The sequence below is a fragment of the Lepidochelys kempii genome, chromosome 18 (genome assembly GCF_965140285.1).
Source record: "Lepidochelys kempii isolate rLepKem1 chromosome 18, rLepKem1.hap1, whole genome shotgun sequence".
NCBI lineage: Eukaryota > Metazoa > Chordata > Testudines > Cheloniidae > Lepidochelys > Lepidochelys kempii.
In genome coordinates, this window is record NC_136397.1 from 8,032,207 (window position 1) to 8,045,236 (window position 13,030).

General features: G+C 48.4%; 1 protein-coding gene across 1 annotated transcript in view; it reads left to right on the forward strand.

Moving 5' to 3' along the window:
- LOC140900069 (protein-arginine deiminase type-3) overlaps nt 1-12,095 on the forward strand; it is a 42,543-nt gene extending 30,448 nt beyond the window's left edge. The window contains exons 8-16 of the mRNA XM_073316642.2: nt 921-1,024; nt 1,698-1,809; nt 2,241-2,348; nt 4,246-4,397; nt 6,422-6,566; nt 7,080-7,173; nt 7,920-7,999; nt 8,792-8,917; nt 11,605-12,095. Of these exons, the coding sequence (XP_073172743.1) occupies nt 921-1,024; nt 1,698-1,809; nt 2,241-2,348; nt 4,246-4,397; nt 6,422-6,566; nt 7,080-7,173; nt 7,920-7,999; nt 8,792-8,917; nt 11,605-11,838 (1,155 nt within the window). The 3' untranslated portion in view covers nt 11,839-12,095. The remainder of the gene's footprint in view (nt 1-920; nt 1,025-1,697; nt 1,810-2,240; nt 2,349-4,245; nt 4,398-6,421; nt 6,567-7,079; nt 7,174-7,919; nt 8,000-8,791; nt 8,918-11,604) is intronic.
- The last annotated feature ends 935 nt before the right edge of the window (nt 12,096-13,030 follow it).

A 13,030-nucleotide genomic window follows, 5' to 3' on the forward strand; every position in this document is an offset into this window, starting at 1 on the left:
TGTAGGAGATCCAGTCATGGGGACTGACGGGCTCGTGTCCCCCTCCCCTGCGCTGGACGTTTTGGTCATGGAGTGGTTCAGCTTTGGAGTCCTGCCACTGGTGCCAGGCCGCTGGCTGCTAGCCTGCGGGATTAGCCTCTGCAGAATCGGTGTCTCTGGTGGGCCACCCAAAGGAAAAGCTGCTTCTAGGCAGGCTTGTTGGAGGATTTGGGGAGGGGGGATGGAAACGGAACAGTATCGGAATAACACATCCCACGGCCCCTAAAACCAGCAGGGCTGGGCGCGGTCTCCACGTGAGTGGTATGCTTTCCCAATGGGCTGCTTGGTCCGTAACTGCTGCTGTGGAGATCGCTGTGCCAACCGCCTCGGTACTAATGAAACACGCTGGCAAAGAGAGTGTGGTGAGTCTACAGCAGTAGCTGGTTCACTACCGGATAACTACCTACAACTGCCGCCAGCTAACAGAATTGCTTCTTTAGCTGACGTGGTTGCAGGCTTCGGCAGCAAAGGTCATTGGGTTGACCCATGCTGGGGGCCATAACATTGGTAGGAGAAGGCGAAAATGTCCTGGCTGGATGAGGAGCTACCCTAGCTGAGCCAAGGGTTTTGATGCTAAACACTTAACAGGAGGAAACTGCTTTTCAATAGCAACTATATCAAGGTCTCCTGCCATTTGAGCCAGGCCTGAGTTTCCCCTTCCTTCTGGGCAGAGGCTTGAATTACAGTGGGGTAAAGGGCCAAATGCATGGGAGCAGCAAAGGGAATGATAAAAGGCATCACTGCCCTCCAGATTCTGTGGGGATGACGTAGCAGAGATGGTAGAGGCCACATGCAAGCAGGGATCTCCCCCCTGCTCCAGAGAGATCTTTGAAGTTGGACTAAGATCCATCAATCACCCCTTGTTTTTTTCCCCCCCATAGAATCTTCCCGAGACCCCGATTTTCACAGACACGGTGGTTTTCCACATGGCTCCCTGGATAATGACTCCCAACACTCAGCGGCCTCTGGAGGTCTTTGTCTGCAGGTGAGGGCAGGATGGGTCAATTGCCCTGGGAAAATGGGCTGAGCTGTCATTTTCTACCCAGGGGCTTGATCCTGCAAGGTGCTGAGCCCTCTGCTCCTGGTCCAGCGCAGCCCTTCAGCACACGCATAACATCACACACGTGCATAGCCCCGTTGACTTCAATGGGCTTTGGATCAAGCCCCAAGGGCCTAACTGGGATTTAAGAGCAAGCCAGATTGGAAGAGGCCACCCCCAAAGACCCATACTAGTATGGGCCTCTTTAGGCACATGAAGTCAGATTGTGGAGACCTTACAACTGTCCCTGGACCCATCATGCCTGGAATCACTTGATTATAGCCTGGACCATTTCCATCAACACACCTTTGTGCCATGGGAGGGCAAGAACACCTGGGCCAAAAGCCCCAAGTGGTGGCAGTGAGACTGATGGGTGAAAAATTCTCTCTTGATACCCAGGAAAGGGGCTTGGCTACTCTCAGGCACCAAGCCAATTAGCACCTCGTTAACATACCAAATCCCCTGTTGGATAAATAATGGTTGGCCAATCCATTCCCCACTGTTGTTTGACCTGGACCTGCTGGGATCTCCCCAATGACGGGTTTTTTTTGGGCTGGCGGGAAGGTGTCTGTCTGTCCCCTAGTTTAGGCCTCACTCTCCTCCCCCGTTTCATTCCCAGTGTGAGCGACAACGCCGACTTTGTGGAAGCCGTGAGCGAACTCGCCAGGAAAGCCCACTGCAAGCTGACCATCTGCCCGGAGGTGGAGAACCGCAGCGACCGCTGGATCCAGGTCATACCACCGGGAATGGGAAAGCCAAATGCACGGGGCCTGCGTCTCTGCTGCCTTGCAGAGTCATTGACGGCTGCCAGGTGGCGTTTTGTGCCCTTGTTATGCGGCAGTCAGTCACTCAGTGCAGAGCAGCGGGGGAAGCGGGCCACAAAGCTCAGTCACGTCCTGCTGCATCACAAGGGTCCCTGGATGAAACCAGCGAGGTTCAAAGCTGGAGGAGTGGAGCTAACACTCTAAAGATGTAGCTCCAAGAACAGGCTGGGTCGAAACGAAGAACCTGCCTGCATCTGTTCAGCAACGGTACAACCGCAATCCCGTGTGGGGTTGATCCAAAGCCCATCCAAATCAACAGCAATCACTTCTGCAGGTTCTGGTTCAAGCCCCGTATTGGCTGGCTGTTTATTTGCCATTCTCTTTGTCCCCTCTAACAGGACGAGATGGAGTTTGGCTATGTGCAGGCTCCCCATAAAACGTTTCCCGTGGTCTTCGACTCACCCAGGGACCAAGAGCTGCAGGACTTCCCTTTTAAGAGCATTTTGGTATGTGACGCTGTCTAGCGGTGCCAGCCCTCAATTTAACACCAGCTCGTTGGAAAGTTTGTGTTGAAAGGCTTTGGGTTTTTTGGATAGAAATTGCAGTTTTCAGCTATTGAGACATTTTGAAAAATGCATCGATTTTGACTAAATTTAATTTAAAAAATGGAATGAAGTGTATTTCAGAATGGAACATTTGGATTTTTCATTCCGAAAGAATTTTTCAAGACTAAATTCATTGGGCTTTTTTATATAATTTTTATTTAAAGTTCAAAAATCGACATGAAATGTTGTGATTTTATCAAAATGTTTTGATCGACCCAAAACAAACTTTTTGGGGTCGTTTCGTTTAGCAGAAAATGTTGACGTGTCTTATTTTTGGTGAAATAGAAAATCTGGTTTCCGTCCAGCTCCGTGCCTCTGCGATGAGATTCTGACTCCTTGGAGGGCTGTAGGACCGACTCAGATTCTGTTCTTCACAGCCAGATGTGCAGCCCTGTTAACTTGTATTCAAAATACTGTCAAAGTCAGATTCAGGACTCACATAATTTGTCAGACCACTCTGTTTATTAGCAAAGCGCTTTGCCAATGCACCCAGATATGTGAGTCCCCCTCTGAGGCTCAAGCTAACTTATTTATACAAATAAGCCAAAGACAATTTAACATAAAAGACAAAAGGAAGCAGAAACTGACAAATATACATACATATCTTATTTGCATACTAACATTTACCAATCTTCTAGGTCAGTAGGAGCTCTAAGTTAATTAGTTTGAGGACCCATTGTCTCACCCTCCTTGATGTTTCTCTTCCTGACAACTATATTTCAACAAACCCTTCAAGTAGCATTTCTTTAATGAATTATAATTTCAATATAATTCATTCTACTTTCACAATCCCTCCTTTTGGTCAAGCTACGCAATGACCAGCAATGACTGGGTTCCAAATATCAAGCGTTCTTTATCTCTTTGTTCATCAGTGATATTTAAAATCATCAAATTAGCACTCTGGTTTGGGGCAGCTATCTGTGTAGCATGCCTGACACAATTTTGGATACAACAGGAAAGTAACTGAAAACATACAAAAATTATTAGGATTCCAAACAGGAGAGTTAGGGCTCCCTGAAACAACCAGTTTCCTATGCCAGAGAAATTGAAAAGGTTACTTAGCCACTTCCATAAAGAACTTGGCTCTTCGTGGGGAAGATATGCGATTTGTTCTAAGTGGCTAGCACGATCTATTACCTCATTGGTGTTGTCTGGTATATACACACAGCAGTCTTTTCCAATGAGAGCACAAGTCCCTCCTTTTGCTGCCAGCACTATGTCCGATGCCTGACGGTTTTCAGTAGGAGCTCTAAGCTAATTAGTCTGAGGACCCATTGTCTCACACTCCTTAATGTTTCTCTTCCTGACAACTATATTTCAACAAACCCTTCAAGTAGCATTTCTTTAAAGAATTATAATTTCAATATAATTCATTCTACTTTCACAATACTAAGCATAGGCTTCTGTAGGGTTTTCCATCCACAGACCTCAAGTCGTTTGCAAAGGGTGAGGGGAGCGTGCCTTCATTTTACATATTGGGAAACTGAAGCACTGAGAGGCAAAGTGACTCAACCAAGGTCTTACAGGGAGTTGGTGGCAGAGCTGGGAATAGAATAATGTAGGTTTGACTTGCCATGCTGTACCTGGTCCCCTGGACCATGGTGCCTCTTTGTTTGGCCACTCCAGACAGAGCTTTTAGCACCAACACCAGCCCCGTGAGGCGGTGACTTTAACTGCTTCAATTGCAGCAGGGTGCAGTGTATCTTGTGTAGCATGTCCATTTAAGGCCTGGGCCTCACTTTGTCCGCGTTAAGCAATTCATTGCTCTCAACTTCATTGTCATCTTATTCCCTGGAAGGGCCCCGATTTTGGCTACGTGACCCGAGAACCTTATAACGAAAGAGTCTCCAGCCTCGACTCTTTTGGGAACCTGGAAGTCAGCCCTCCAGTGACCGTCAAAGGGAAGGAGTATCCACTGGGAAGGATCCTCATTGGCAGCAGCTTCCCCAGGTGAAAGGCATGAGCATGGTTCGGGACAGCATGTGCCTAGGGAGAATAGACCAGCATCTCCTCCCAGCTGAGCTCAATAGGAGTAGATGTGGCAATAAGACAAAGTTGCAAGTGCTACAAGCTTTCCAGATGCATCCGTGGAATATCAGTGTCAGGGGAGCAGAGGATGAAGGGAAGCATGGCAATAGGGAAAGTGGCAGCCCTGGAGATAGACACCCAGAGAAAGGGGTACAACCTACTCCCATCCCACAACAAGACAGACATTTAACTACTGAATTGCTTGTTCATATGCAGACAGTCGGCAGCCATAACCAGTGAATTTCTCCATGCCTACTGCTGCAGTCCTTCACTTAATTCATCACAGAACAGTCTTACATTGATGGAGCACCTACAAATTAGGCTTATCATTTATTATTTGCATTGTGGTAGGATGCAGAAGCCCCAGTCTTGGGCCAGGATCCCAAGGTGCTAGGTGCTGTACAAACCAAGAACAAAAAGCTGGTCTCTGCCTCAAAGAGCTTTCAGAAGTACCTCATGACATGCCCCGCATCAGAGGGACTTCCAAGTATTTTAACCACTGGGTTTCCAGTTTAGTGGACATCCCTTATTCGATGCCTAATGTCCTGCAACCTGTACCCAATAAAGCTACCCTGAAGCATCTGATGAGCTAATCAGCATGGGGCCAAGCAATAATTATGTCCAGGCTTCTGCAGTGATACAAGCCCATGATCTGGCCAGGTTGAGATGTGGGATCACTTGAAAAACAAGCTTTGCTCTATATTTGGCCTCGGTATTTTCTGTGTGATTTTGCATCGGAGGTGCCACGGCTGCCACAGCCTGGGAACGAGGGGCACGTTTAATGTGAGAGTCATTAACCATTAGAACAGTCCACCGAGGGCCATGGTGGGTTCCCCAGGGAGAGAGAGATGCTTTCGACCTTACACAGGGCTTGAGGAAGAGATAAAAGACATTACTTCACCCACCTTGTCGCTCTAATATCCAGAAACCAACACGGCTACAACGACACTGCATACGACGGTGGTAGAACCATAGACATGCAGGGCTGGAAGGGACCTCCGAGGTCATCTTGTCCATCCCCCTGCGCTAAGGCAAGATTAGGCACAGCTAGGGATTAAGTCATCAGGGATCGGGGCCTCGTGCTGAGCGCTGCACAGACGTAGCTAATGAAAAGACAGGCTGCAAGCCCTTGGCGGAAGCGGCCAAATAAAGCAGCATCACCAGGAACCCTGGCCTAATCGAGGCGGATTCTAGGTGCACATTAGACAAGTTGCAGTTGAGACGATTTCGGGATGATTCAAGTTGTTGGCCTCAGCTTCCTGGCAACGTATTACGTAAGCCACAAAGTAGTATTTACACTTTGCATGGGGCGGTCAGGTTAGCAATTACATGCCTACCACTGATCTAGAGTTTATCAGCCTTTAGTGCTAGATGAAGGGAATCTGGGGTAACAGGCATGTCATGACAAGGGGGCCCGTGCCCCATCTCCATTTCATGGTGTTGCTCCCTGCTTGGATTGAGGGTGGCCTGCTCTGCCCTCCCACAGAGGCAGGAGAAAGAGTAGCTGTCTCCTAACTACCTCCCCTACCCCACCCCAGTACTTACCCCAGGAGCTGTTGGGTATGGGACTAGGCCAGAACTATTGCTCTCTTCTCCTCTTGCCACACCCAGGGCCGCTGGCTGGGTGGGGCCCCCAGATCAGTGAGTCATGGGGTTAGCTCCTCCCTGAGATGCACACGGCTGGTCTTTTCAGAGCAGTCGTTTCAGGTTCTCTGCAAACTCAGGCAGACGTCCCTGCATGAGTTCCACTCACGTCATGTTTTCAAGCTTTCCTCTGCAGCCATGAGGGCTTAGAAATTTACTTTCATCTGACTCCCGGGGCGGGGGGCCTAGCCATGAGCCTGTAACTGTTATGCCTTAATTTGGCCCTGTCCACCTTGCATCCCCATTCTGCTCTTAACTGAAGAATGTGTCTGGCTCTTCTCTTGCTTCCCTTTGGCCTCTAGGGTTGGCGGCAGGAGGATGACAAGGGCCGTCAGGGACTTCCTCTATGCCCAGAAAGTGCAGGCCCCTGTGGAGCTCTACTCTGACTGGTTGTTTGTGGGTCACGTGGATGAATTCCTGAGCTTTGTCCCAGCCCCAGGCAGACAGGTACCATACGCTGGGTGAGAGGTCTCGGACCAGCCCAGGGCAAATGGGTACCGCACACTGGGCAAGAGGTCTCGGACCAGCCAAGGGCAGATGGGTACCGCACACTGGGTGAGACATCTGGGACCAGCCCCGGGCAGACAGGTACCACACACTGGGTGAGACGTCTCGGACTGGCCTTGGGCAGACGCATACTGCTCACTGGGTGAGACCTCAAACCCCCAGAGCATATGTCTGCTCCAGCACTGCCGTGTGCTTTTTAGACACCTGAACATTTTAGGGAGGTCAAAACATGTGGAACTCTCCTCTGCAAGATCCCTCTTTTCAAGCTGAATTTACCTCACTCCAGAAAACTGATTGCTCCAGGGAGGGTGTAATGAGCGTGGGTACCACACCTGTTGATCCAGACTATTGCAACCGTTCCTTGTAGACTGAACCCACTGGGCAGAGGATTTGTAATGTGAAATGTGATTGAATGGCAAAGATCTGTCAATGAACCGGTTTGTCTGTTGTCAGGGTTTTCGGCTGCTCTTAGCCAGCCCCAGTGCCTGTTACAAGCTCTTCAAAGAGAAGCAGGAAGAGGGCTATGGAGAAGCCAGGATGTTTGAAGGTAGGATAGCTCATCTTTTTTCTCTCTCCTGCACCACTTCACACATTAGAACAAACCATCCGGAAGTTTCCGTCTGTGGTGAACAGGCCTGCCTCAACAAGCTGTTCTACGGGCACAGGACAGCTCAGCAAAGAGCTGCTCAAAAACTTCCTGTCAAAACTGTTTTAACAGAAAGTCTTCAATTACAAGAAATTTTGTCGAGGAAAAAGTTTATCCATGGAATACTTTTGATTTTTCATTTCCCCCCCGCCTCTCCCCAAAAGGTAAAATTTCTATTTGGTTGTGCTGCGTGGTGCCTCATGTCCAAATCTTCTCTATAGACTAGGCTCCTGGAATAAGCTACATCTCCCATGCTACACCATGGCCAGGGTTTCCCATGATGCACCGCCTCCCCTCTCCAAGAGGGGAGACTGTAGTGCATCATGGGACATGTAGTCCTACCAAGGTACCTAATCTGTTGAGGAGAATGCGAGTTTGAGGCAGCCGAATTACAATCACCATGAGGCATGACAGCAGCATATTTTTTTTGAGTTTTAAATTTTTTAGTATTCAAATTTTCCATGGAAAATGTTGACATAAATGACACTTGCTTTGTTTTTTGTCACAACTTCCCCTGGGGAAAAACACACCATTTTCTGACCAGCTGAAACGAGGCTCTTAGATCTACATATGCACGTAGGTCACATGTACATCCCTGCTTAGCACATGAATTTTCATTCGTCTCTTAAATTTCTTTCTTCTTGCAGAGTTAGAGACAGTCACCACAACAACAATAGATGAGATTCTGGCCAATGAAACCCTGAGGTGGGAGAACGACTACGTTCAGGTAGGGACAGGAGACAAAGCAATAACTCGGCGATATTGGATGCAGGACTCTGGTAACCCAGTTGACCCACCTTCTGTCCATCTAGGTGCCGGTGTAAGAACCGATCACTGTTGCACGTGAGAACCTTACTGAAAATGTCTGGTTGGAAGCAGTTTGTGGCAGATTGGAGACGTGGCCTAGAGAGGCTGGTGTAAGGGGGCTGCTCAAAATACATACAGCCACATTGAAAATAGGATTTTGCCACTACTAAGAAAATCTGACATTTTTTGAGATTCTTGCACTCAGACTGTCCTGTTTTTACTCACAACGGGCCATGGTCTAGCTCAAAGGGGATGAAGTACTGAGTAAAAATGGGTCATGTATGAAGGGAAGAGGAGGTGGCTTTGTGGCCAAAGTAGAAGAAATGGCTGTGTCCCGACAATAAGCAGGTCAGGGCTACTGCACTGCAACCCTTGGGACAGGTGAGAGAGAGCATAGGAAGCGCCGAGTGTGTCCAGATTCACAGTGGAGCCGGAGAACCAGTGAAATAGCCGGGGAAGACTTTGCCTCGATTTAGCTCAGCTCTGATATAAGGCCCTAGCAAGGGGAGAGTTGGGTTCATGGCTGGGTATTGGGTTTCACATGCCGCCACAACCGGCCCTCCAGGCGAGGTTCTTTCTCCATTTCAATTCCCAATTTACTTCCCACATTGTCTCTTACTGAACAGACAGCAAAAACGCTGCCTCTCCAAACTGCTCCTCCCAGGGCTGCCTGTAGGAGGAAGGGTTTTGTGACCTTGTCCTTCCTCCCTAGAGCTGCATCGACTGGAACAGAGACATCCTGAAACGCGAGCTGGGCCTGAGCGAGAAAGACATCATTGACCTCCCCCAGCTCTTCACCGTAATCAACAAGGAAGCCACTGCTTTTTTCCCAGACATGGTAAGAGCCGTAGGAACAAGGGTCTCTCCCGTTTTCTTGCAATTCTAGGGGTTAAAAAGTAGGTTTTGGTTCAGATGAAGTGTTTCAGTTTGGACTATTTTTAAATAGTTCTGATTTAAAAACCCAAAACTAAAGGAAATCTTGCAACAAAAAGTCCCTTTGAACTGAAAAAAAATCAAAACATTTCAAAAATGTCAACACAAAACACAGGGTTTCTCCAGACTTTTGTTTTGTTTCTCCAATTTGGCCAAACCAACCTCAAGTCACAAAAATTTCAGTGTTGCCAAATATGCATTTTTCACCAGAAAAACAGTTTCACCTGAAAAATTTCATCCCGTTCTATTGGATTCTTCTCTGTGGACTGGGTTTCGCTGAAAACATTCAAACCTTGCTGAGTACAAGGCTAATCTTCGTGACCAGTCCTCCTCCTCAGACAGCCCATTCAGAGTCCAGCCTCCTTCACAGCATTGTCAACTCTTGCAGTTTTATTAGGATCACTGTTGCTGACTCTCACGATTTTATTGCGAGTAGCACGGTCTCTTCTGGGGCAGCTGTTTTTCCATAAAGTGCCAACTACTGGAGTCAAGTGAATGCAAGAGAATCTCTGCTTTTTCACTTTGTAACCCTCATGATTGTGAAGGAAAGCTGAAAATGTGAAGTCCCCTAATGGCTTGGAAGCCAAAGGCAAATCCAAAAGAGTAAACATTTATTATTGCAAAAAATTACATGATTTTTAATCCAGTGTGATGGGATTTGGGGTCTTAGGGGGGTGGGGCGGATGAGGGGATTGCATATGCAGACTCATCTTGGGGTTGGCAATGCTGCTTTAATTAACAGTACCTAGTGCGTTTCATCAATAGATTGCAAAGCACTTTACAAAGGAGGCCAGTCTCATTACACCCACTTTACAGATGGGGAAATCTAAGACACAGAGTGGGGAAGAGACTTGCCCAAGGTCACTAAGCAAGTGAAGGGTAGAGCAGGGGATAGAAGCCAGGTCTCTTGAGTCTCAGTATAGTTGCTTTTTCCACTAGACAATGCTGCCTCCTTTAGGTGCCTGGCCTGCCTTCTGGGCCCACTCCAAAGCTCAATTAAAGTCGGGGGAACCTTTCCATTGACTTCAGGTCAGGCCCTTTGTCAGGTGTACTTCAGGGTAGGGGCTGTGTTCAGACAGCGCCCAGCATAGGGGGGGTCCTGATCTTAGCCCCCAGGCACCACCATGATAATCGGTGATTCATAATTAAAAATAGCCAAAAATAAAAATGGATCCTAAAACGGTGCGTTACAGTTTGCCTGGGCAGCATTGCCTCCTGTCTGTGCAGAGGAGCAAAATCATTCTCTTCTGCCACGCAGGGCACGTCCACGCTGGAGCTAGAAGGACGTACCCACGCTAGTTCTGATTGAGCCAACCTGCTAAAAAATAGAAGCAGGACGGGGCAGCCACCCCGAGCACGTGCCTTGGATTTCAGCCACACTTCGATCTTTAGTGCACTAGCTCAACCAGTGCGAGCGTGGGTACGTCTCCGCAAGCTGGAAATTCCACCTGCAGCTCTGGTGTAGTCAGACCCAGAGGGTACATTTACGCTGCAATCAGAGCCGAGGCAGGGCCGTGGCTAGCCAGGCTCAGCGGACTTGGGCATATGTGGTTCAGGCTACCGGGCTATAAAATAGTCGTGGAGACATTTGGGCTGAATATTTGGGCTTGCGAGGGGAGAGAGTCTTGGAGCCCAGGCTCCAACCCAAACATATACATTGGTGATGTTAGCCCTGCAGCCCGAGTCAGGTGACCCAGGCTCTGAGACTCGGCGCTACGGGTGTTTTACTGCAGTGCAGGCATAGCCAAGGAGACCTTGGTAGAGACTAGCTAACCCTGGTTGCAGCATGGCCAGGGACACCCATGGGAGTTGCTTTCCATTAACGGTACACTCTTTTCTATAAGAATGGAGACAGCATCTGCTACTTGATGGCTAAACACAATCCAGTTGGCTCAGGCAAGGCCATGTGACTCAAAACGTTCTCCCCCCCATCAGTTAGGAACTGTAGAAATTACACGTTTCTGGCTCCTTCCCATTTCCAGCTGCTAGATAGTATTTAAGAACGGCTCAGCGGCCTTGATTTTCTTATTGTCGTTGGCCAGGAGGGCAATTGCGGTAGGTGCCAGGGGGCTGTTGGGCCGTGGCATGGACCCTCTCTCCTGCCGTGCACAATCACGCATGGGAAGGGAAGTGTTCTCCCAGTCACAAACAGGAAAGGGAGCTAGTGCCTACGAGAATTTCAGCATTAAGCTGGGGCCCAACTTTGAGATCCTCAGCTTAAAACTATTCAGCAAGCTCCCGATTCTGTGCGTGACTCGTCAGTGCGGGGTCTGTATAACGAGGAGTCAATATACGACGCCTTGTTTTAAAAAAAATAAATAAAAACTCTCAGTAGCAGAGGGGCTCACACCAAACTTTGGGGTGCCTGGAGCTGGATCTGCAGCTGAGGTTTGTGGCTTGAATCTAGCTGCACGCTGTAGTTTTGTAGGCTGAGTCCTCACTGTATCCCCCAACACTTGGCTCTGCGCTCTTTCTTGTCGTCACGCTGGAGTTATGCAGAAGACACTGCAGTGAAATCCGCAAAGGAAGGTGTCTGGCTGGCCTAACAGTATATTCAGTGCTCCCATCCGCTCTTTCCTCTCCTGGCTACAGGTGAACATGATCGTCTTGGGGAAACACCTGGGCATTCCGAAGCCATTTGGGCCGATCGTCGACGGGCGGTGCTGCCTGGAAGAGAACGTTCGTTCCCTGCTGGAGCCGCTGGGCCTGACCTGCACCTTCATCAATGACTTTTTCTCCTACCACACCCTCTCCGGGGAGATCCATTGCGGCACCAACGTCCGCAGGAAACCCTTCTCCTTCAAGTGGTGGAATATGATCCCCTGAGCAAAGGGCGTGAAATAAAGCTCACTGCTTTTTTTCAGAGGAGGTGACCTAAAGATGAACGTGACATACAGTTTCCTGGGGTTCACTTCACCCACCACTGAATTTGTAACTTCAATAAAAGCAATACTTTCTAAAGAAACCCATTACTAACCTGCATATGAAATTGCTAGCTACCCCATCCCCTTCTCTGCCGCACAAGTCAGACAGTTTGCTGGGACTGTAATCCCCACCACTGTTTCTTGCCGCTCATCAAATATAGAACCTTAAAGATGTGTGTGTCACCTAATTTATTATAGCTACCTAGGAACCTATAAGGCCCCCAATCATCATGTATTTATCCTCATCTGTGCAGCAGAGAAGTACTAGCAGCCCCGTTTTACAGTTGGGGAAACTGAGGCACAGAACATTTAAGTGACGTGGCCAAGGTCACACAGGAAGACTGTAGCAGAGCCAGGAACAGAATAGTCTAGTATCCCAGTTCTGTGCCTTAACGACAGCTGACTGGAGGACGACAATTCCCTCGCATGGCAACTTTCAAGATTTTGAAGGAAGGCAGGCAATGGGGAAGGCACCGAGCTGGGATGCAGAAGTCAAGTCCCTGTTCGGCTCATTCAAAGCAGATTGTTTTAATCTCACCTCACTCTGATTCAGGGAGTAAACCAGGGTCTCCCACATTCCAAGCCCGGGACCTAGCCACCAGGCTACAGTCTCTCTCTCCCTCCTCCCTGGATTGACTTTGATGAAACTACATATTTTGTTGAAAAAAGCTAACTCCAGCTTTAAGCACAGGGTCCCACTTCTGCTACAGAAAGGAAAAGCTACAAGTTAGGGAGAGTAGTGAAAGCTGAACCTGTCTTCTCGGGCTCGCTCCTCTCCCCATTACCTGGGGGAGCTGCAACTTTCCATGTAAGTTTTCTTTTCTTTTCTTTTCTTTTTGTTGGTTTGTTATTTAAGGCAACCAAGGGTACGCGGATCCCTGGGGGTACGCAAAGGTCTTCCAGGGGGACATCAACTCACCTAGAGATTTGCCTAATTTTACAACAGGCTACATTAAAAAGCACTAGTGAAGTTAGGGCCAACTAAAATTTCATACTGCTCTATATGCCATACTCTGAAATGTAAGTACAGTATTTATATTCCAGTTGATTTATTTTAGAATTGTAGGGTAAAAATGAGAAAGTCCGCACTTTTT